The sequence below is a fragment of the Manis pentadactyla genome, chromosome 4 (genome assembly GCF_030020395.1).
Source record: "Manis pentadactyla isolate mManPen7 chromosome 4, mManPen7.hap1, whole genome shotgun sequence".
NCBI classification, from domain to species: Eukaryota; Metazoa; Chordata; class Mammalia; order Pholidota; family Manidae; genus Manis; species Manis pentadactyla.
The window spans coordinates 89,070,809-89,095,637 of record NC_080022.1 but is presented as its reverse complement, the minus strand read 5'-3'; the positions used below and the strand labels follow the sequence as shown (position 1 = coordinate 89,095,637).

Sequence of the window (24,829 nt, the reverse complement as noted above, 5' to 3'; positions counted from 1 at the left end):
CCTTGCCCGGGGAGATATGTTCAAGAAGAGGTCGCTCATGTTTATGTCTAAGAGGTTTTTGCCTATGTTTTTTTCCACGAGTTTAATGGTTTCATGGCTTACATTCAGGTCTTTGATCCATTTTGAATTTACTTTTGTATATGGGGTTAGACAATGGTCCACTTTCATTCTCCTACATGTAGCTGACTAGTTTTGCCAGCACCACCTGTTGAAGAGACTGTCATTTCGCCATTGTATGTCCATGGCTCCTTTATCAAATATTAATTGACCATATATGTTTGGGTTAATGTCTGGAGTCTCTAGTCTGTTCCACTGTTCTGTGGCTCTCTTCTTGTGCCAGTACCAAATTGTCTTGATTACTATGGCTTTATAGTAGAGCTTGAAATTGGGGAGTGAGATCCCCCCTACTTTATTCTTCTTTCTCAGGATTGCTTTGGCTATTTGGGGTCTTTAGTGTTTCCATATGAATTTTTGAAATATTTGTTCCAGTTCATTGAAGAATGTTGCTGGTAATTTGATAAGGATTGCATTAAATCTGTGTATTGCTTTTGGCAGGATGGCCATTTTGACGATATTAATTCTTCCTAGCCACGAGCATGGGATGAGTTTCCATTTGTTGGTGACCCCATTAATTTCTCTTAAGAGTGACTTGTAGTTTTCAGAGTATAGGTCATTCACTTCTTTGGTTAGATTTATTCCTAGGTATTTTATTCTTTTTGATGCAATTGTGAATGGAATAGTTTTTCTGATTTCTCTTTCTATTGGTTCATTATTAGTATATAATAAAGCTACAGATTTCTGTAAGTTAATTTTGTATCCTGCAACTTTGCTGTATTCCGATATCAGTTCTAGTTGTTTTGGGGTGGAGTCTTTAGGGTTTTTATGTACAATATCATGTCATGTGCAAATAGTGACAGTTTAACTTATTCTTTACTAATCTGTATTCCTTGTATTTCTATGTTTTGTCTGATTGCCGTGGCTAGGACATCCAGTACTATGTTAAATAGCAGTGGGGAGAGTGGGCATCCATGTCTAGTTCCCGATCTCAGAGGAAAAGCTTTCAGCTTCTCGCTGTTCAATATAATGTTGGCTGTGGGTTTATCATAGACGGCATTTATTATGTTGACGTACTTGCCCTTTATTCTCATTTTGCTGAGAGTTTTTATCATGAATGGATGCTGAATTTTGTCAAATGCTTTTTCAGCATCTATGGAGATGATCATGTGGTTTTTATCTTTCTTTTTGTTGATGTGGTGGATGATGGTGATGGTTTTTCGAATGTTGTACCATCCTTGCATCCCTGGGATGAATCCCACTTGGTCATGGTGTAAGATCCTTTTGATATACTTTTGTATTCAGTTTGCTAATATTTTATTAAATATTTTTGCATCTACGTTCATCAGGAATATTGGTCTGTAATTTTCTTTTTTGGTGGGGTCTTTGCCCGGTTTTTGTATTAGGGTGATTTTGGCTTCATGGAATGAGTTTGGGAGTATTCCCTCCTCTTCTATTTTTTGGAAAACCTTAAGGAGAATGGGTATTATGTCTTCTCTGTGTGTCTGATAAAATTCTGAGGTAAATCCGTCCGGCCCGGGTGTTTTGTTCTTGTGTAGTGTTTTGATTACCGTTTCAATTTCTTTGCTCGTAATTGGTTTCTTTAACTTTTGTGTTTCTTCCTTGGTCATTCTTGGAAGGTTGTATTTTTCTAGGAAGTTGTCCATTTCTTCTAGGTTTTCCAGCTTGTTGGCATATAGATTTTCATAGTAGTCTTTAATAATTCTTTGTATTTCTGTGTGGTCTGTCGTGATTTTTCCATTCTAATTAGTGATTCTGTTGATTTGTGTTGATTCTCTTTTTCTCTTAATAAGTTTGGCTAGAGGCTTATCTATTTTTTTTATTTTCTCAAAGAACCCGCTCTTGGTTTCTTTGATTTTTGCTATTGTTTTATTCTTCTCAATTTTGTTTATTTCTTCTCTGATTTTTATTATGTCCCTCCTTCTGCTGACTTTAGACCTCATTTGTTCTTCTTTTTCCTATTTCGATAATTGTGATGTTAGACTATTCATTTGGGATTGTTCTTGCTTCTTGAAGTGTGCCTGGATCGCTATATACTTTCCTCTTAAGACTGCTTTCACTGAGTCCCACAGAAGTTGGGGCTTTGTGTTATTGTTGTCATTTGTTTCTAAATATTCCTTGATCTCTATTTTAATTTGTTCATTGATCCATTGATTATTTAGGAGCATGTTATTAAGCCTCCATGTGTTTGTGAGCCTTTTTGCTTTCTTTGTAGAATTTATTTCTAGTTTTATACCTTTGTGGTCTGAAAAGTTGGTTGGAAGAATTTCAATATTTTGGATTTTGCTGAGGCTCTTTTTGTGGGCTAGTATGTGGTCTATTCTGGAGAATGTTCCATGTGCACTTGAGAAGAATGTGTATCCTGCTGCTTTTGGATGTAGAGTTCTGTAGATGTCTATTAGGTCAATCTGCTCTACTGTGTTGTTCAGTGCTTCCGTGTCCTTACTTATTTTCTGCCTGGTGTATCTATCCTTTGGGGTGACTGGTGTGTTGAAGTCTCCTAGAATGAATGCATTGCATTCTATTTCCCCCTTTAGTTCTGTTAGTATTTGTTTCACATATGCTGGGGCTCGTGTGTTGGGTGCATATATATTTATAATGGTTATATCCTCTTGTTGGACTGAGCCCTTTATCATTATGTAATGTCCTTCTTTATCTCTTGTTACTTTCTTTGTTTTGAAGTCTATTTTGTCTGATATTAGTACTGCAACCCCTGCTTTCTTCTCGCTGTTGTTTGCGTGAAATATGTTTTTCCATCCCTTGACTTTTAGTCTGTACATGTCTTTGGGTTTGAGGTGAGTTTCTTGTAAGCAGCATATAGATGGGTCTTGATTTTTTATCCATTCTATTACTCTGTGTGTTTTGTTTGGTGCATTCAGTCCATTAACATTTAGGGTGACCATTGAAAGATATGTACTTTTTGCCATTTCAGGCTTTAAATTCGTGGTTACCAAAGGCTCAAGGTTAGCCTCTTTAGTATCTTACTGCCTAACTTAGCTCGCTTATTGAGCTGTTATATACACTGTCTGGAGATTCTTTTCTTCTCTCCCTTCTTATTCCTCCTTCTCCATTTTTCATATGTTGGGTGTTTTTTTCTGTGCTCTTTCCAGGAGTGCTCACATCTAGAGCAGTCCCTGTAAGATGTTCTGTAGTGGTGGTTTGTGGAAAGCAAATTCCCTCAGCTTTTGTTTGTCTGGGAATTGTTTAATCCCACCATCATATTTAAATGATAGTCGTTCTGGATACAGTATCCTTGGTTCAAGGCCCTTCTGTTTCATTGCATTAAATATATCATGCCATTCTCTTCTGGCCTGTAGGGTTTCTGTCGAGAAGTCTGATGTTAGCCTGATGGGTTTTCCTTTATAGGTGACCTTTTTCTCTCTAGCTGCCTTTAAAACTCTTTCCTTGTCCTTGATCTTTGTCATTTTAATTATTATGTGTCTTGGTGTTGTCCTCCTTGGATCCTTTCTCTTGGGGGTTCTGTGTATTTTCATGATCTGTTCAATTATTTCCTCCCCCATTTTGGGGAAGTTTTCAGCAATTATTTCTTCCAAGATACTTTCCATCCCTTTTCCTCTCTCTTCTTCTTCTGGTACCCCTATAATACGGACATTGTTCCTTTTGGATTGGTCACACAGTTCTCTTAATATTGTTTCATTCCTGTAGATCCTTTTATCTCTCTCTATGTCAGGTTCTATGCATTCCTGTTCTCTGGTTTCAATTCCATCAATGGCCTCTTGCATCCTATCCTTTCTGCTTATAAACCCTTCCAGAGTTTGTTTCATTTCTGTAATCTCCTTTCTGGCATCTGTGATCTCCCTCCAGACTTCATCCCATATCTCTTGCGTATTTCTCTGCATCTCTGTCAGCATGTTTATGATTTTTATTTTGAATTCTTTGTCAGGAAGACTGGTTAGGTCTGTCTTCTTCTCTGGTGTTGTCTCTGTGATCTTTGTCTGCCTGTAGTTTTGCCTTTTCATGGTGATAGGAATATTTTGCAAACCTTGGACAAGTGACGGCTGGAAGAACTTCCCTTCTTGTTGGTTTGTGGCCTTCCTCACCTGGGAGAACAGCGACCTCTAGTGGCTTTTACTGGGTAGCTGCGCGCAGACAGGGCTTCTGCTTCCTGCCCAGCTGCTATTCAGTTTATCTCTGCTGTTGCTGTGGGCATGGCCTGGTTCAGGCCTCTTTTCCAAAGTGGTGGAGTGGCGTTGGAGGGGGAGCGGCCTGGAGGCTATTTATCTCCGTGAGGGGCCTCCATGCTCCCTGCAGCCCAGGGATTAGGGTGCCCAGAGATCCCCGAGTTCCCTACCTCTGGATTAAGTGTCCCACCCTGCCCCTTTAAGACTTCCATAAAGCACCCGCCAAAACAAAACAACAATCACCAAAAAAAAAAAAAAATTTTTTTAATTAGGAAAAAAAAAAAAAAAATGGCTACTCGTTTTTCTTTATTCTCCAGCGCCAGCCTCAGGCATCTGCTCACCGGTCTTGCTGCCCTGTTTCCCTAGTATTGGGGTCCCTATCCCTTTAAGACTTCCAAAAAGTGCTCGCCTAAACAAAACAGGAAAAAAAAAGAAAAAGAATTGACCGCTCGCTTTTCTTATGTCCTCCCGCGCAGTACCCGCTCACCATTCTTGCTGCCCTGTTTCTCTAGTGTCCAGGGCCCCGGGCACACACTGTATCTGTGCTCTGGTCAGGGTGGCTGGGGCTGGGTGTTCAGCAGTCCTGACCTCCCTCTCCCTCTCACTCTGCTACTCTTCTCCCTCCGTGAGCTGGGGGGAGGGGCGCTCAGGTCCCGCCGGGCAGGGGCTTGTATCTTACCCCCTTTACAAGGCACTGGGTTCTCGCAGGTGTGGATATGGTCTGAATGTTGTCCTGTGTCCTCTGATCTTTATTCTAGGAACAGTTGTCTTTGTTATATGTTCATAGGTATATGTGGTTTTGGGAGGAGATTTCCACTGCTCTGCTCACGCTGCCATCTTGGCTCCACCTCTCTGATTTTTTGCTTTTAATACAAACATAATTCTTTTTAATCTTGGAAAATGCAAAAACTTCATTTTCATATTTGTGTTTAACTGTTTAATGCTTATTAGACAATAAATATGCAATTATGTGTACTACATATCAACATGCACGAACGGCACACATATTGAAAACAGCAGCAAGGTATTTAAAATTAGATCGCCAGTGGACATGTTACCATTCACTTACTGCTTTTTCATTGAACTGATTACTGTGAATTCTGTAAAGTGGTAATTTAGGAATTTAGTTCTCATGATTAAAGAGGATGATGCCTTGTAGCTTATACTTACAAAATATTAAATAAAAAATTATCTTCATTTCCACAATGTAAGAAGGTTGCTCTTTGATGAGAGTAACTCAAGAAATCAGTTCACTAAAAAAATTGATTATATTTTCCCACAGCTACCTCTTTAAATCAGAAATCTGAAAAGATGCTAATGTAATTAACATGTTCACAATTGCATCTGCATCCTTTAATTTAGTCTTTATGGCAGAATAGATGTTAACAATTATAATAGACATAAATAATAATAATATAATATTCTGGTTAAATGACTTGATTTTTCTATTTGAAGTTTACTATGTGTCTGCATATAAAAGAGACATATAGAATGAGAATTCTTTCCTAAATCCGTTTCTTCATTTCAACGCTTAAGTGGCAAATGATTTTAATTTGACAGACTTTAAAGCAGAATCTCTCCATGCATAAATTACTCCCTAGGAGAAAGTTGGGACCTATGAGAACTGATTAATACTGGAGTGCCATTTATCACGTTTAGTTCCCTGCAACAAGAGATTTGACTTATTATGTCTCTATTAATTTTAATAATAAGAACATTCTGTCTTAACTCAAATTTCATCAAAAAGAAATAAATATTCCAATTTTTTTCTACTGGGAGGGCCCTATTGAATTAATATTAGGAATAACATGCATAAAGAAAAGATGGTCATGCAGAGCTGGGCTTGTTATAGAAATAAAGGAAACTGTGAACTAATATTTCCATACCATTCAACTTAGGGATCCCAAATTAGATGCACCCTCTACATGAAAGAAGTGGAAACCTGGACAAAATGAATGTTATTGTTAATTTGTATGGTGTTTTATAAGAATTTAATTATGTTTTTGCTACAATGCATACTACTTAAGAAAACAGATTTAAAATGAAATACTTATTTCATCTATTTTTAAATCTTCTAGCATGTTTAGGAATTTAAGTTTATGTGCTCCATCAATGATTTAGAATCTCTAAAATCAGGGATCCTGGAATCTAAATGTTAGCAATCTCTCCCAGGTGATTTTTAGGTGAACTAAAATCTGAAGCACTACCTGGGTCTTTCTACCAGCAACTTCTTTAGTAATTCTTGCCGCTACCATCAGGTGAGGTAACCATTTGGGAAGTGCATATACCTGGCTATTTTCCTAGGTGTCTGACATTTCAGAAAAAAAAGGAATATGAAATTCTGGTATATGTGGCCCATTATAAATCAGTAATTAAGATTTCCTTATAAAAATGAATATATGCCACATTAAAAAAAAATTACTGATACACTCGATAAAGCACCTTCTCTCCAAACTGAAAGTCATGTGAAATTAGTAGGTTATAAAAACCAATTAAATGGTTTTTTTATCAGCACTGAAAAATAAATATAACAGGATAAAGTAAAATAGAATAAAAATATTGAAGATTATCATCATTTATACACTTGAGGGCATTACTTTTAGTAATGCATGTTTCAGCTTTTTTGCATATGTATGTTTAGGGGTAATAAGTGAAATGTATTTATTATTGTGGGTCATGGTCAAATAATTTTCAGCCATTGCAGTGTAGCCACTGTGTGTAATGTTAAGTCAATAATTTTACTATAGTACCAGTGGAAATTCAGAGCTTTTAATATACAAACATTAAAAATAAAAGTTAGTGTATAAGATATATAAATACTGATAACAGTAAAACATTAAAAAGTTAAAACATTACATAATTCTACCATATTAAAAACTATTTTGACTTTTGCTATTTCTCTCCAATAACCATACCTATTTTAAATACTTATTTAACATTTAAATTCATATTATGCATATTCATTTATATTTGTGTTTTATTATTTATACACTATTCATATTTAGAGTATTAGTGCCATATTAATTATCTTATAATATTCCATTCATTTATATAACCAAATTTATTTAGCTATATTTTATATGATGAAGCTTTTGGAATAAAATAATTTTAAACATCATAGCTTGTGTTACAAGAAACATTTTATTTCAGGTAACTCTGCTTATTGACCTGTTTTCTTAGAATCCATTCATTCATCATTAATTCATTTATTGAATCCTAGTTTTTGCTGGGCCCTCTGATAGTTGCTAGAGGTAAAAAAATGTCACCTAAAGGACTATTGCCCCAAAGTAAATCATGATCATAAGTCCATAAACAAGTAACATAACTGTGCTAGGAATACAGTTCAATATGTACGTAATATTGTTGTGATGTGAAAGAAGAAATACAAACAATTCTGCATGGGGGAACTAGTTAGGAAGATCAAAGGAAGTAAAACAATTTTCCCATAAAGACAAAGCCAGTTGCAGTTTGAGTTTAACTTGCTCTGTGAGTTTATTCTGCACCACAAAATCTCCTTTAAAGCAATTACAGTGCAATTGGATATAAAGGAAGTGGATTTTAGGGAATATAGTAATATAATATATCAGATTTCATGGCTTGTGGATTTTTAGGACTCAGAAGTGGAATTAACAGGTCAAAAATTCACAAGATATTGATAAACCTGGAAATATATTGGAATATTTATTTTTCAAAGAGTTTTGTCAAACTAGTACCTAATTATAAAAACCTCACTGGGTACGGTTTTCTAAAATAATATTATACAAAGCATAAATTTTATTTGTAATTGTAGATGGAAGATTTTTATCATATGTAGTCAATACTTGCATTGTAAGTATTTTGACGGTGATAGTTTCTGAATCTGAATTTATATATGTTTATTCAACTTTGTATTTAATTTTTGGTTTTATATTAGAGATTGACCAGTAGTTTCTTTTTAAATACATAAGTGACTTTTATTGTTTTCTATTATACTTTCTTAGGGTCTGCCAGGCCCACCTGGTGAAAAAGGTGAAAATGGGGATGTTGGTCCCATGGTAGGTTCTTTTTACTATTTGATGGATATTGTGAATTTCCACATTACTAACATCTTTCTTAAAGTTTATTAATATAAAAAATTAGTCCTGAAAACTATTCAGATAGACTTTTCAGATAGATGCCTCTCCTTTTCCCACCCAATCTGTGGCCATTGAAGTCTCATTTTGAATATCTATTTCTTCTCTTTCTCACTTTGAAATAATATTATATACATGAATAATGTTCATTGGCTGATACGTTATATTTTTTTAATTTCTATGTGTATGTATTATTGAGATGTATATGAAGTACCACACTTCAGTTATTTATTAGTGTTTAGCTCCAAGCAGATAAAGAATAGACAGTAGTCACCCAGGATTTGGATAATTAGGACATGTTAACACAGTTTTAAAAATTAATTGTACTTTGAAACAAATTATTAATTTAATAAGGAATTATCTTAATTAAAATGCTGTAACATAATCATTTGTATTTATTGATTCTGGCTTTCTGCTCTAACAGTTCAAATGAAAATTTGAAATATTTATATTTATTTATTAAGTACTACCTTGAATAAGGAACCAATTAGCCAAGATAATTGAAGTCTATAATGAAATGTAATGAATACATTTCTAATTGCTCATTTCTTTCAACAAACATTACCCCAATTTTTACTTCTTTCAGAATACCTATTTTGATTTTCACTCGCATGTTAGATTTTATTTTCTTCAAATAAGAAATAATTCTTATCATCACAATAACTTAAAAACAGAGAACCTAATAAACATTGCTGGTTCAAATAGCTGATTAAACTCCAACATCAGGTACATAACAAGGTTTATTCTAGATACCATTGCTCTGGTTCCCGAATCATTAATACATTATCCCAGAACTTTGGTTAATAGCTAATAGTAGAGAAGCTTTTCAACCATGACATTAGAATAAACTGTGACCTTCAAAAAAATACTATTTCCCTGGTATTCACTATGGGCTAATTTAATCCCCACCTTGAGATAAGGGTTTCTGACCATCAGTATTTTATCACAAGTTCCCAAGGTAGTTTTAATGCATAACCTGGAAACAAAACCTGTTTTGGGGAGACAACCAAATAGTTACTGTTATTTCAATTCCGGCATGTATAACATGAGAGTGGACACAAAAAATAAAAATACACAAATAAAAATACTTTTATAGAATTAATGAATTCTAATTCTACTCTAGCACCATTTATTGTTCTAATTTATGTTCCTTTTATGCTCTAGCATTAGAGCATATTCTAGCATCACATATTCTATTGTATTACAACATTGCCCCATATAGTAGCAATAGACTTTTCTAATTTTTAATCAAATTATTTTTTCTTCAGTCCTAATTTCCCCATTGCTGTGTGTAAAGAGTCATTTGCTAACATGGTATTGTATCCATCAAGAATGACTTAAAATCCTGATAATGCTTCACTAGTAGCTAAATTCAAACAACATAATATTATAAAAGCATACATTTTATTTATAAATGTAGATATAAGGTTTTACCATATGTAGCCAATACTTGCATTGCAAGCATTTTGACAAATGATTTCTGAATATTAATTTTCATGACTCGACAGGCTGAAATTTTTTAGTTTTCTTAATCACAAAATGAAATATCAGAAATATATTCAGGTTCTGCCTCATAAACCTTAATATTTATCTCTTACAGGGTCCACCTGGTCCTCCAGGCCCTAGAGGCCCTCAAGGTCCCAATGGAGCTGATGTAAGAACTGTGAAATATATGTTATTTTGATATTATTTAGGTGTCAGTATTATTTTGTGGCATGTGGTATCTACGATAGAATGGAGATGTTCCATTGTTAAATGTTTAAGTGGGCATGACCTCAAAGATTACAGGAAAAGAAATAGGCTTTACAGGGAATTAGTCATCACAAATGTAAAATAGGTACAAAGTTCACATTCAATGTACATTTATTAGTGACTGAGAAAAATTAATTCTATTGTAAATGAGCATGTTGTTCAATTCAAGATGCTAAGAATTTTCTTTGCATGCAATGTTCAATGTTACTGAGTTATTTCAGACTTAACCTTCATCTCACAATTGTTTGAGGAGATGGTTCATAATTGGCTTTGATTGTACTAGCCTCGGTCTGTATTCCAAACATTCTTTATGTATGCATCTATCATCAGTGACTTTTATCTAAATGTGTTAGAGTAATATGTGCATGATAATATATGTATACTTCTTACCATGTAAAATGTTTCCTCTCAATTGTTTAAAGATGATCTCCCTCAAGCTTAATTACTGGTTCATTGTTCCAATATTTTAGGATTTTGAAATACAATGCCATATTTATTTTATTGTTGTCATTAACATTAGGCTTTTGTTATCTCTCCTCCTGACTTCACCCTTTCATAATAAACAAGTCATTTATTCTTGTCTTTTTTGCTCCTTATATCTTTATTGAAGACATTTATATTGCCTTTAATGCCTGCTTTTAATTCTGACAAAGCAAAACTGGGTAAAATAGATTAGGAGCAGGTGTACTAAAAGAGCTTCTAGGCTTTAATTCCCCTTAAGTAATTTAAAGGCTATGAGATGGTGTATTTTTTTTTTGCATGGATTACATAATACATTACGAGAGTCATATTTTGATCTACTACAAAAATCTTCAAAAGTATCCACGAAGTCTAACATATTCAATGGGCAGAGACTGAAATTATGTTCCAAGTATCAACTACCATGACTAGAGTTGGAAAGTCTCCTGTCTTCTTTTCAAAACTCTGGTGAATTTGAAAATCAATTTAACATAATTCAGTTATGTGCTACCTAGTACACTTGACAGCTCAATAAATGGCATCATTTTGTCCCATCCTTCAAATGGCTTAGAATATTGTTGCATATATATTTCTCTCTTTGAGAACAAGTAGATATTTATTTGTGAATTTACTATTTCATTATAAAAATAAAGACAGCTGTTTCCCTTTTCCTTTACTGCAGGGACCACAAGGACCCTCTGGATCCATTGGTTCAGTTGGTGGTGTTGGAGAAAAGGTAAGAAGCATAGTGATATACAGTTTGAAACAGCAAAAATTGAAGACTTTGAAAATATTGGCTAACATTTTATGTACTTCTAATAGTACTGTCTTCCCAAATATTTAACACAGTTATAGGAACCAGAGCTCATCCACTCTAGTAATTAAATAATTAAAGGTAGAATGAGTTTGAGATACTGTACTTTTGTTGCCAGGTATGGTACTGAGTGGTGTATATGGATTATTTCCTTTAATCAACATAACTACCCCATGATAATGATATTATTATTATCTACATTTTTAAGTAGACAAAGATGATGCTTAGAGAATTTTTAGTAATTTCATCAAGGTTTTGTCATTAGAAAGTGATTGAGTCAGAATCCCCTCCAGCCCATGTATGTCTGACTAGACTCAGTGTCTCTAGTAACACTCATTACTGAAAATAGGAGAGATTCGTTGAGGTTACTGACTTAAAAGGGGAAAAGCAACCCTTCAAATTACAGAAGAATTAATCATTAATTTTGTCATCTTTGCATTTACATTTTCATTAATAATACTATGACCTGTCTTTGGCACTTTTCAAAAACAGTTGGCATGTGCCAAAACATCTGGGCTTAAAATAGCTTCATTTTCTCATAAACATGATTTCACTTAAAATATCTGCTCTTCCTTTTCATGAACATGTCAAAATGATTCTCTAATTTCATATGTATTCATTTGTGCTGATTTCTTAATAGAATTTTCAGAGAAATTTGACACTGATGTTTGCTTTATTTAAAAAATAAGTTACTTGTCAGTTTTGAGGGATGAAAATTAAATTTCATACCATAAAATATGTGGGGAAAAAATGTAGAAATGTCCTAAATTTGCTAGTTCTTAATTAAGTGATATAATAATTATACACTTATCTTAATTGTAAAAATGATTCTGTTGTTTGGCCTCAAAATACTTTTTATGTATCATGTCTTGTATTCAATTCATTTATTCTAATGAAAATATTTAACTCACAGAAAAAGAAATGTGATAGCATTAGAGTACAATAATTAGAGTATATAATTTAATGTTTATTTTCTGTTCACCACCCACATTCCAGTGTTTGATTATAATTAGCATGATTAGCTATTCAAATAGTTTCTTAATTAGAAACATTTTAAAGCTATCACATTCTTAGTGCATCTGCAGTCCAGTTTTTTTGATTGACTAACACTTTGTTTGTATTTTTAAATTTAAGTTTTGTGTTGACAAAGTACAGGAGAGTTGGTGGTGGAAATGAAAGAATATTTTTGGTTGAGTTCAGCTGTCGTAGCGACAATAGCAGAGGCGACAGCTGGTCTGATGGTGTCACTGTTAGATGAAGACAGCCTCACACCTTTCCTCTTTCTTCCCTCGACATCATCCCCTTTGGCTCTAATGCTGACTATACAGTTGTGAGAACTAGTCTCTAGTTTTAATTTTGCCCACATAGCAAATTCTAAAGCCATTTAATAGCTTATCTTACTTTTTCCTAAAGCTTCTGGGTGCAGTGGGAACAGTTTTAAGTGCTTCAGTTGCTTATTTTATGATTTTATCTTTTGCATTACTCAGATAAACATGGGTGCCAGATGTTTTGAGTTTTGAGAAACTCCCTTTCTATACTGTCTCCATTTGTACCAGCCTATCTGGTAACACCTTGCCAACTCTGAGTCTCAAGAGAATAGATTTGGTCATTCTACATGGTGATTCAACTTCTTACAATGAAAATACACCTGATTCTAAATTTATTATACTAAAAATAGTTTAATTTCCCCTATTTGAAAAAAATTTTTTCTTTGTGACAGCATAGAAATATGGTTGAAATTTTAAGGATTTTCCTCAGAATCTGGGTTAATAAAATTTTCTGTAGATTATAGATCTCTGACAGATTTGATTCTGGCTGCATGTTTTCCCATTTCAATTTTGGAAAATTTATTCCTAGTCACTGATTCAGTGAAACAAAAAGAACAGAAAAGCTAATAAACTTTAGTCATGCTACCCTTTGCTTAAATATGTTTAACTTATTTTCCATGTAATATATATTTGCTATAAATGGATTTTACACTTCGATGGTTATCTCAGAATAACAGAATATATAGACTCATAGACATTGAAAAGTGACTGATAGTTATCATGGGGGAGGGGTTGGGGTAGGTAGGTCGGAGGGGGATAAAGGGGCACAAAAATTCTCAATCATAATATAAGTTGGTCTTGGGATAGTAGTACAGCCTGGAGAATACAGCCAATGGTTCTGTAACATCTTCCTTTGTTGACAGATAGTAACTACTGCACTAGAGGGGGTGAGGATTTAATAATATGGGTAACTGTTGTACCATTGTATTGTATACATGAAACCAATATAAGATTGTATGTTAATGATACTTCAATTTTTTTATAAAAAAGAACTATATCAAGACATTACCTTAAGATTTAGTGCATATTTTGTGACTTTAGGCATGACTTTGGTGTCCCTTCTGAAGGGAGATTTGACTTCAACAAGTATGTTATAGATTTGGGTAAAATGGTTACCTGATGAACAACAAAAAATTTATAATCTACCACCTCATTCATATGCCAATGCTCCTCACAGAGCTTATATTATTGTATATCAATTATTATTCATTAGAATGAATATGGTGTAGCCTCACTGATACTGGAAATACAGATTTAATCCATATAATGTTTTTTTGCAATATTTTCTTTATTTACCTGTAATTTTGTCCCATCCCCTTTCAAAAGATTTAAAATGTGATATTTTTAGATAAAATTAATTTCATTTTAAGTAGTTGCTGTTTATATCATGCTGATATACAAAAAGGTGATTTTTCATATATATTTTGGATGAATTAATATTAATATGTTCTCAAAATGAAGAGATTTTGTAGATATGCCTCATCTCATTGTGCTGCACTTTGCTGGCATTGCATTTCTTTACAAATTGATGACTTATGGCAACCCTGCAATAGCAAATCCATCGGTGCCATTTTTTCAAACTGCATTTTCTCACTTTGTGTCACTGTGTCACATTTTAGTGATTCTTGAAATATTTCAACCTTTTTCATTATTATTATTATATTTGTTATGGTGATCTGTGATCAGTGATTACTACTCACTAAAAGTTCAGAGGATGGTTAGCATTTTTTAGCAGTAAAGTATTTTTAATTAAGGTATGCACATTTTTTTAGGTGTAATGCTATTGCACACTTAACTACAGATATTGCACACTTAACTACAGACTACAGGATAGTGTAAACATAACTTTTATATGCACTGGGAAACCAAACAATTCATTTGACTTGCTTTATTGTGATACTCACTTTGGTCTGGGACCAAACCCCCAATATCTCCGAGGTATGCCTAGCAAAAAGTTGTCTTTAAATTTTGACAGTGATCTAAACCTATCTTTCTACCATCCATCATTTCCCTCACTAAAAAAAAAAAGAAAAGTGGAAATAATCTTTTCAGAATGCACTCTAGGTTAACATTCAGTAGACAAAGATTAAAGGGGAACAACAAAGTCCAGTTGCCCTTTGAACAACATGAATTTGAACTGTGTGATATCCCATTTATATGCAGATTTTTTCAAAAATATATTGGAAAATTTTTGGACATTTATGACAATTTAAAAAACATTTTCATTAGCTTATTTTATTTTAAGAATATAATATATAATATAGAGAGCATACAAAATATATGTTAATTGATTATGTTATCATCACAGCTTCTGGACAACAGTAGGCTTTTAGTAGTTAGGTTTTTGGGGAATCAAAAGTTACACAAAGATTTTCAACCAAGTGGGAGTTGGGTACCCCTAACCCTTGCATTGTTCAAAGGGTCAACTGTATAAAAGAGTGACTAAAAAAATGTAGGTGTTTCCCACTACTTCCAACATCTGTGATATCACCATGGGTAAACGTGGTGTGTAAGAACATGTTTTGTACATGTTCATTACAGTTCCCTTATTTCTTTTTCTCCCAGCTTTATTGAGGTGTAATTGGCAAATAAAAATTGTATATATTTAAGGTATACAACTTGATGTTTTGATACATGTATACATTGTGAAATAATCCCCACTCTCATATTCATTACCTTACATAGCTACTTTTTTTTTGAATGTGTGGTGAGTACATTTAAGGTATACCTACCCTCTTAGCAAATTTCAAGCATACAATACAGTGATACAGTATTGTTAGCTATAGTCACATTGCTGTACATTAGATCTCCAGAATTTATTCATTTTGTATATATGAAATTTTGAACTCTTTGACAAAAATTTCCCCATTTCCCCACACCCAAGTCACAGGAGACCACTATTCTATTTTCTTCTTATATTAATTTGGCTATTTTAAATTCCACATACAAGTGAGATCATGCAGTATACTGAATATATTCCATATATAAAATATTTAATATGGCCATTTTGCAGTTGAATTGAATGGCAAACTGCTTAAGCCTTATTTCAAGGATATGAATGATGGCTCATAAAAATATCAATTATACATCATTCCATCATAGTGAGAGAGCTGAATGATTTATCACTTTGTAAATAATGTAAATGCAATAATTTTTGTAAGGTTTATCTAGGATAACTAGAAATATTTGCTATTCATCTTGAGAGAGGAAGTAATTTACACACAATAATACTACCCATAAATTCTTAGAAATTACTTGACATTTTACATTATGTAGATAATTCAAGAAGTTAAAATATGTACATGTTCTCAAAGAGGAAGAGTATGTACACAAAATAGTCTCCCCTTTGGAACTGTGTTTATATTTAATATAATACATTTCATTTTAATTTATAAGCATAGATTTGTGCCAGAAATATTGGAAATAAAAGTTAAAAATGAAAGGAAATTCAGACCTCACATTTAAAAACAATTTAGAGCAATTACCACTTAGGAATTTTCTAGTGTCACTGATTTTTGTGTAGAAACATGGTATTTGACTGTATTATATTACTTAACTTGGGTGTTTATTTGAATAGATATGTTTGTATGCATTTCTAAGTGTTGAAGAATTAGTAATAGCCATTCATAACTAAAACCCTACTAGTCTAGGAGATGTATTGGTCTGCTGAGCTAGAAAGTAGCCATCTGTATCTATACAGGGAGATCATGAAGCTGACCGGATGTATAATATGTATATCTTCAAAAGGAGCAGTTTTAAATAGTATCTAAATACCTTTATGTGTCTTATAGTCTTTCTATATTCTTTAGACCTCTACTCCATATATATTTTATAGGGTTATGAAAATACTACCAAATTATTAGCTTATTTGTTATAGTAAAGATACAATGATTTAATGCTTTAGTAAAAAATTTTGGAATTTTTAAATCAATAAACAGTTATATGAATATTAATGCAGCACAAAAGCACAATTTGTTAGGAAACATACAGATGTCAGTTTTGTGGGGTTTGCTGTTAACTTGGGTTAATGCTCTGACCTTTAACTAATTGGTGAGAATTGGGTGTCCAGCCTATCCAGTTGTCTCCTCCCCTGAGAAGTAAAAGTATTGAGGCCATTAATAGGAAAATTCCTTCCTATCCACTGCCTTTTAAATTATGAAGTTATTTAGGGGCAAGTTTAAAATGTCATGTTAATCACTGAAGGCAGTTCTACAAATGTAAAACCTCACTTCTGTGTTCTGATACTCACAGATCTCTTCTTTATAGGGTGAACCTGGAGAAGCCGGGAATCCGGGACCTCCTGGAGAAGCCGGCACAGGCGTAAGTGTCCTACTGTCAGTGTAGAATGTTAACGGGCCAGGAATTTCTGTTAGAGCAGGTTAAACATGCAACTTAATTTCCAGCTGTGATCCAGTTATTTACTTCTCTTTCCAACCCATTAAGGATAATCACAGATGCAAAACTTTTCGTTTAATAAGGTTGCGTATCATCTGCATATTTTCATTCACATAAAAGTTGAAAAACAATTACATCTGCATAAGTTAGAGCATTAAAACTATAAGCTGTTTATTTTATACATTATATTGGTGGACTGCCCACAAAGGAAAACACAAACAAACCCTGCTACATCAAATGGACATTTATGAATATTATTAGGACTGTATCATTCTACCTTAGATTGGTTTAAACTAGGAGGAAATTTGACCGACAGAAAACATTCAGCAATGTCTGGAGATATTTTTGGTTGTCACACTTGGAGGAATGGAAGCTGCTGGTATGTAAAGAGTAGAGGCCAGGGATGCTGTTAAATACCACTCAGTGCACAGGACAGCCCTCTACGGCAAAGAACCGCCTGATCCCAAATGCCGAGGCAAGGAAACTCTGTTTTAAGCTGTAAGATAATCATTCTTTTTCTATGTCGTGTAGGGTCCCAAAGGAGAAAGAGGAGAGAAAGGAGAAGCTGGTCCACCTGGTGCTGCTGGACCTCCTGGTGCTAAGGGACCACCCGGTGATGACGGCCCTAAGGGCAACCCGGTAAGTGAGCCTGGTCCCCTTTAAGGCAGCAGCTCTGTCACAGTCACTTTGGAGCATTTTACAGAAAGTTTTAAAATCATGAGACTCAGACCCATAGCTGGTGAAGCTGACTTCATCATATCGTCTTTCATTGGCCTTCACAAGTGATTTCAGTTTTTAAAATTTTTCTAGCAGAGGTGTCGCACGCCCCGTCCTCGCCGGCAAGAACAGCACGCAACAACAGCAGGATTCTTCTGCAGAAAGCTTTAATCTTCAGCTCTTTGTGAAACAAATGTGTCGGGCAGGACCCAGACTAAACGAAGGGGCCAGCTTATATAGCTCTCATGCTCTGTGCTGATTGGTGCTGCTATACGTGCTTCATTAGCATGGCAATTTTTAGTAGATCTGATTGGTTCTTATGCTAAGGAGTGATTAGCATGTGGTTTTGTGACGTAGGGTATTTTGCAACTGGGAAGTATGGGACATTCCAGTTGCCCCACGTTGAGCGCCACCCTCTGGGTGCGGCTGCCAACATCTCCCCCTTTTTTGTTTAATAGAAACTCAGGACGGAACTTGTCAGCTGAGGCGGAGATAGAGGCCTGACCTCCAGCAAACATTTCTTGATGCCCCCTTTTTGGAGAGGGGTCTCTGGGCATCTACCCCTATGCAGTCAGGCGTGTCTCTCAGAGGGGTCCAAAACCTCTTGTAGTGCTTTGCCTCACATCCTCTAGCAGACGTTGGGACTGCCTGGTACAAAGGGTCTTGGACTTTTTCTTTGACCCTCTTGCACCGCGAGTTTCTTAGGGAAAGCTGCAGGTAAGCGATAAGGTACCTGGGCCTGGTGCAATGCCACAAGGGCTCAGGGTGCAAGGGCTACCTCAAGCTAAAGCTGAGCTTCTTTATTGAGCATGTTGAGCCATACTTGGGGAGAGGCGCCAATATCTACCGCCATTAAGGCTTGAGCAAGGATTACTTTATCTTGCCTATGTCGGGCACGGAGCCTGCATAACAACCAGAGTAGGAGCATGAGACCTCCAAGCATGAATACACTCATCCCAGCCATGCCCGCCCACTCTTTAACGTGGGAGAGAGCTCTGTGGAACCAGGAAGAGAGTCCTTCTGCTACGGAGATATCTAGCCGGGTGGAGTTGATGTGGATTATTTTTCGCCGTAGCTCTTCCAATGCTCCATCAAAGTCTTGGGACCAGTTTCCTGAAAGATACTGGGACAGGCTTCGTGACAGATTAGCTGCTCGCCTAAAGTTTTTATATTGTATGCTAGTAATGCAGAGAGCACGAAATTTTCGCTCACATCTCAATTGGGCTAACTGCCAGAGCACATCTAGTTGCTCTTCCACTAGATCTACTCGCTGATTGAGGACCATTATTCCTCCTTTCAGCTTGCCATCAAGCGTGGACTGATGGTCAAGGGCAGAGGATACTGATTCCGCAAGGTTATTGAGTTCTGTAGCTGTTTTGATAGAGGTGTCTAAAGCTATGCCAGCTGCGGTGGCTGCAACTGCGGTTATGGAGATTAGAAGCACTATAGCGGCTGTAGCACTGAAGTCACGTTTCTCTCGAAACAGTGTCATGGTATTAGGTGCGTCTACTGGGACTGGGACCCAACGAGGAATACAGGCTATTAAGGCATTGGTAAAGTTAAGCGCATCCCAGCACTGAGACAGAAAACAGGAGGTATTGGAACAGGAGTTAAAACCATCATTGGACAAGATTAACAGGAATGGGGGGGAAAGACATACTGGAGCTGGTGGGAAGGGGAGCCTGGGGGCTCCCTGCGTAGAATTGACCGGGGAACAGAAACGAGTGGTAGGGCTTGAGGATTTCACATCAGTATAGCACTGATAGGTCATGTTGTAGCTGACGCCTTTCCCTCCACCCAAAAGGGCGGATAGTGGGGACAGGTCTGTACAAGAGCCATTAATGCCACACAGCATCCATTTGTGAAAAGGATTCCTGTTCATAGGCTGGGAGTAATTGCTATCTTTTACCATTGCTGTTCCCCAACTTCTACCTTCGGTCATATCTGGGGAGATAGTGAACCTCTGGTGTGTGTCTGCCCAAGTCACTGTAGCTGACTGGCAGTCTGTCCAGGGCCATGGTTCTCCCTCATAATCACCTAAGCAGTGGGGAGCATATTTGGGTTGACGGAGGCTGGTGGTTGAGTTAAGGCCTCCGGGAGGGTCTACAAATGTTCCATTGATCCAGAGGACATTCTGGGGGATCGTTAAGTTCTCGGGCCCCCCAAGCACGATCCCCGTTATCGGATCACTGAACCAGCCATATTTTCTCTGCTTAAGGGAGATACAGTTGGTTAGATTCTTAGTGGTGAAACATAATGATCCGTCGGTTACAAAGGATCGGTTTTCTCCCAAAGGAGCTGTCATGGTGTCTTTTGCCAGGTATGGCAGATTTATGCTAGAGTTGGAAGTAAAAAAGCGTGGAAAAATCGCTGCATTGAAGCGGACGGGCATGGGCTTAGGAAAGGCAGACAATATTCCCTATCTCAGTACTCCCTGAATCGGGGTTCCCAGCGACGAGAGCAGGATCAGTAGGCACAGAGAGGTCATCTCCTTTGTCCAGGACCTTCCTTGTCAGGCGCTCTGGGATCCAGAAGGGGTTTTCTTCACCCTGGGGGAAAACACATACAGCTCCCCTGGATCTTATTATAATTGGATCCGGGCCTTTCCATTGGTTAGATAATACATCCTTCCATTTCACTAGTTCCTGTGGGTCTTTTGGCCACTGATTGTGGCGGTCTGCTGCCATATGGCCTCTAGCATCCAGGTTCAAAAAATTTATAGTGAAAAGTGCTAGGGCTATTGCTGTTTTTGGTGTGGGGAGTACATCCTCAATTCCCCCTTTTTGTTTAAGTAAATAGGATTTGAGAGTGCGATTTGCATGCTCTACAATCCCTTGACTTTGCAAGTTGTAGGGAAGACCAGTGACATGTTTTATCCCCATGTGATGGCAAAATTGAGCAAATTTGGTAGAGGTATAGGCTGGACCATTGTCTGTTTTGAGAATTTTGGGTAACCCCCATGCGCTCCAAGCCTCAAGACAGTGCTGGATGACATGGGAAACTTTCTCTCCAGACAATGGGGAGGCAAAGATGACTCCCAAACACGTATCTATAGACACATGTACGTATTTCAGCTTCCCAAAGGAAGAAATATGTGTCACATCTATTTGCCAAATTTGCAAAGGCTTAATACCTCTGGGATTGATCCCAACATGAGGTGTGGGAAGAAAACTGCAGCAATGTTGGCAGCTAAGAACAATGTTCCTAGCTTCAGCTCTGGCTATGCCAAAGCGCTTGTGCAATGTTTCAGCAGTGACATGGAATTGTGAATGGAATTTTGAAGCTGTGGCGACAGGGTCTAGCAGAGGGAAAGCTATACTTCTAGTTGCAAGATCTGCTAAGTGGTTGCCTTGGGTCATAGGCCCGGGAAGGCCTGAATGTGCTCTAATGTGGGTCATATATAAAGGAGAGCGTCTAAGGAGTAATTGTGATTGTATTTGTTTGAACAGGGTAGCTACCGAACTTGATGCTTTGATCAGTCCAGCTACTTCTAGGGAATTAACTGCATTAACAACATAACTAGAGTCTGACACAATATTTAAAGGTCCATGAAAGGTTTGTAGTACTTCCAAAACTATATGGCATTCTACTATCTGTGGAGTATTGGGTGTATAGTTTTTTGTCACAACATAGGCACCTGTACCTGTCTTGGATCCATCTGTGTAGACTGTTTCTCCATGTGGCAACGGGGTTTGGCTAGTGATCCGAGGGAACACTAGGGGATGAGTTTTGGCAAAATTGAGGAGGGGATGTTTTGGGAAATGGTTATCAAAGGTTCCTGAGAAGCTATAAGCAAGTATGGCCCAATCATCATTCATAGCGCATAATGTTTGTATCTGCTCCATATTGTAAGGGGTTATGATTGTTGCTGGAGCTTTCCCAAAATGTGTTAATGAGTTTTTTACTCCCCTCAGAGCGAGATTGGCTATGGCAGCTGGGTAATATTCTATAGTTCTAACTTGAGAGGCTTGGGGGTGGACCCAGATCAATGGGCCTTGTTGCCACAGGACAGCAGTTGGCAGTCCCGGAGTAGGAAGGATGCATAACTCAAAGGGTTCATTTAATTGTATCCTATTCAATTGTGCTGTCATAAGGGCTTGCTCTACTTTGTGGATAGCTTGTACTGCCTCAGGCGTAAGAGAGCGCGGAGATGTTAGTTGTGAGTCCCCCTCTAGGATTTTAAACAGTGGTTTCAAGTCAGTGGTAGGTATCTTTAAAAATGGCCGCAACCAATTAATGTCTCCTAGGAGTCTTTGGAAATCATTCAAGGTTCGCAGCTGATCATGTCTTATCTCAAGCTTTTGGGGGTAAATAACATCTGTGGAAATAGTGGTTCCTAGGAATTTGCTAATACTAGACTTTTGGACTTTCTCACTGGCTATATTCAGTCCCCATGATTCTAGGGATTTAGTGAGCTTTACATAGGCCTCTTCTACCTCTGCTGATTGTGGGGATCAGAGAAGGATATCATCCATATAGTGAATAATTTTTAGTTTGGGGTAGTTCTCGTGGATTGGTGCTAGCGCTTGCTGAACATACAGTTGACATATGGTGGGGCTATTTGCCATCCCTTGAGGGAGGACTTTCCACTGAAATCTCGCGTCGGGTTGTTCATGGTTAATAGCTGGTAGGGTAAAAGCAAACCTTTCCCTATCTTTGGTATTTAGGAGTATAGAGAAAAAACAATCTTTGATGTCTATTATGATTACTTTCCATTCTCTGGGTAGAGCAGAGAGGAGTGGCAGTCCTCGCTGGACAGGTCCAAACAGCCTCATTTGAGCATTTACTGCTCTCAAATCATGAAGCAATCTCCATGATCCTGACTTTTTTCTGATTATAAATATGGGCGTATTCCATGGAGATACAGAGGTTTCTAAATGTCCTAATTGGAGCTGTTCTTGTACTAAGTGGTGAGCTGCTTCCAATTTCTCAGAGGATAGGGGCCACTGAGGAACCCATATGGCCTCCTCTGTAAGCCAGGGTATGGGCATGGCGTCTTCAATGGCCCCTACGAAAAACCCAAGCCGCGACGGTCATTTTTTACTTTGGGTAGGATAGGCTCCGTGCGTCCCTGTTGATGTTTCCCTAGCCCTCTGCCAGGGATGTATCCCATATCCATCATCATGCCTTGGGCAGGGGTGGAGTACTCATTAATGAGTTTAAGGCCTAGGCCTTGCATAACATCTCTCCCCCACAAATTGACTGGCAGTGGGAGCACATAAGGGGTAACTGTACCTTCTTGCCCTTCAGGCGCCTGCCATCTCAATGGTTTGGCACTAATGGTAGGACTAGACTCATATCCTAAACCTTGTAAAGAGTGTGAGGACTGTGTTACAGGCCATTTGGAGGGCCACCAGGTTGCAGAGATAATACTTTTATCTGCTCCAGTGTCTAGGATTCCTTCAAAACTCTTTTCTTCTATTTTGAGGGTCAATTTTGGTCTGTCTGCTAAGTCTAATGCTATGAAAGCGGAATTGTAGTTGGAGGAGCCGAAACCCTTTTCTCCTCTCTCCTCTGCGATGGAAGGGTAATTGGCGTGGAGACTAGGTAACACTAAAAGCTGGGCTATGCGGTCTCCTGGGGATATGGGGTAGATACCTCTGGGGGCTGAACACATAATTTTCACTTGTCCCTCATAGTCTTGGTCAATAACTCCGGGGTGGACTACAAGGCCTTTTAAGGCGGCAGAAGAGCGCCCCAAGAGTAATCCAACTGTGTTTGGTGGCAAAGGGCCTTTGAAGTCTGAGGGAATAGGTTGAACTCCCATCTGCAGAGTTAACACTATTCTGGTGGTGGCACGGATGTCCAATCCCGCGGAACCTGGAGTGGCTCTCCTTGGGGGGCTTTGTTGCTCCTGAATGACACCTGTGTGCTGGTTGCCCCATATATTTGCGGGCCCTGACGGCGGGGGCCCCTCTGGGCGTTTTTTGGCAGCTCTAAGGGTTTCCCTTCTATGTCTTTAACAGATCGGCATTCATTGGCCCAATGTCTGCCTTTTTTGCACTTAGGGCATAATCCAGGAGTCTTTTGGGTTGTGTGCTCTAAAGTTGGGCTTCTACATTCTCTCTTTATATGTCCTAATTTCCCACATTGAAAACATTTAATATTTTTATTAGTAATTCTGGCTTGTTTGTGGCTTTGTAATATAGCCGCGGCTAGGCCCGCATTGGTGAGTGGTCCCCCTATTTCTCTGCAGGCTTTTAGCCAAGCATGCATCCCCTTCTGTTTCCAGGGTGTTATCGCTTGCCTGCATTCTTTGGTACACTGTTCGAATACTAATTGCTCTACTAGGGGCATAGCTTGCTCTTGGTCCCCAAATACTCTACCCGCGGCCTCCATCATGCGAGCGACGAAATCTGAAAATGGCTCGCTCGGCCCTTGGATAATCTTTGTCAAATTGCCTGACACTTCCCCTTTGTTAGTGAGGGCTTTCCATGCCTTAGCAGCGCACGCGTTTATTTGTGCGTACACCTGTGCGGGGAAAGCGGTCTGGTTGGCCACCCACTGTCCCTGGCCTGTCAACATATCATACGACCACGCGGGTTGCCCTTCGGCAGCGTTTGCACGTGCCTGGGTCATGCTGATATAATGCCACAATGCTTTCCACTCTATATATTGTCCCATGCTAGTAAGGCATGCTTTAGTCACATACTGCCAATCTGTAGGTGTCATAGCTGTCTCTGTCAACCTTTCAATCTGTGCTAAGGTGTAGTTAGCACTGACTCCGTAAGCCCGAACGGATTCTGCTAAATCTTTAACTTGTTTATGGCTCAGGGGCTGGTGGGAGCGTACCCCGTTGTCCTCAAACACAGGGAACATTTGCTTAATTGCTTGTATGGTATCTGGGTGACAGAAAGTATGTGTACCGCTCACATAAGGTGGCGGAGCAGTGGGCGACGGAGAGCACCCTGCTTTCATTTTCTCTTTGGTCTGCCTTTCAGCCTTGCTAGTTCTCTCACTTCCGCATTTCACGGTCCTGGTCTCTCCCCCCTCTTCCGAGGATATGAGCTCCTCCTCTGGCTCCCTGTCGGAGAG

At 37.7% G+C, this 24,829-nt stretch overlaps 1 protein-coding gene across 2 annotated transcripts in view; it reads left to right on the top strand.

Moving 5' to 3' along the window:
* Nucleotides 1-24,829, top strand: part of COL11A1 (collagen type XI alpha 1 chain) — a 225,566-nt gene that overhangs the window by 160,918 nt on the left and 39,819 nt on the right. For both annotated transcript variants that reach the window (XM_036879053.2, XM_036879052.2), the window contains exons 47-51: nucleotides 8,198-8,251; nucleotides 9,930-9,983; nucleotides 11,223-11,276; nucleotides 16,949-17,002; nucleotides 17,609-17,716. In XM_036879053.2, coding sequence (XP_036734948.2) covers nucleotides 8,198-8,251; nucleotides 9,930-9,983; nucleotides 11,223-11,276; nucleotides 16,949-17,002; nucleotides 17,609-17,716 — 324 coding nt within the window. The remainder of the gene's footprint in view (nucleotides 1-8,197; nucleotides 8,252-9,929; nucleotides 9,984-11,222; nucleotides 11,277-16,948; nucleotides 17,003-17,608; nucleotides 17,717-24,829) is intronic.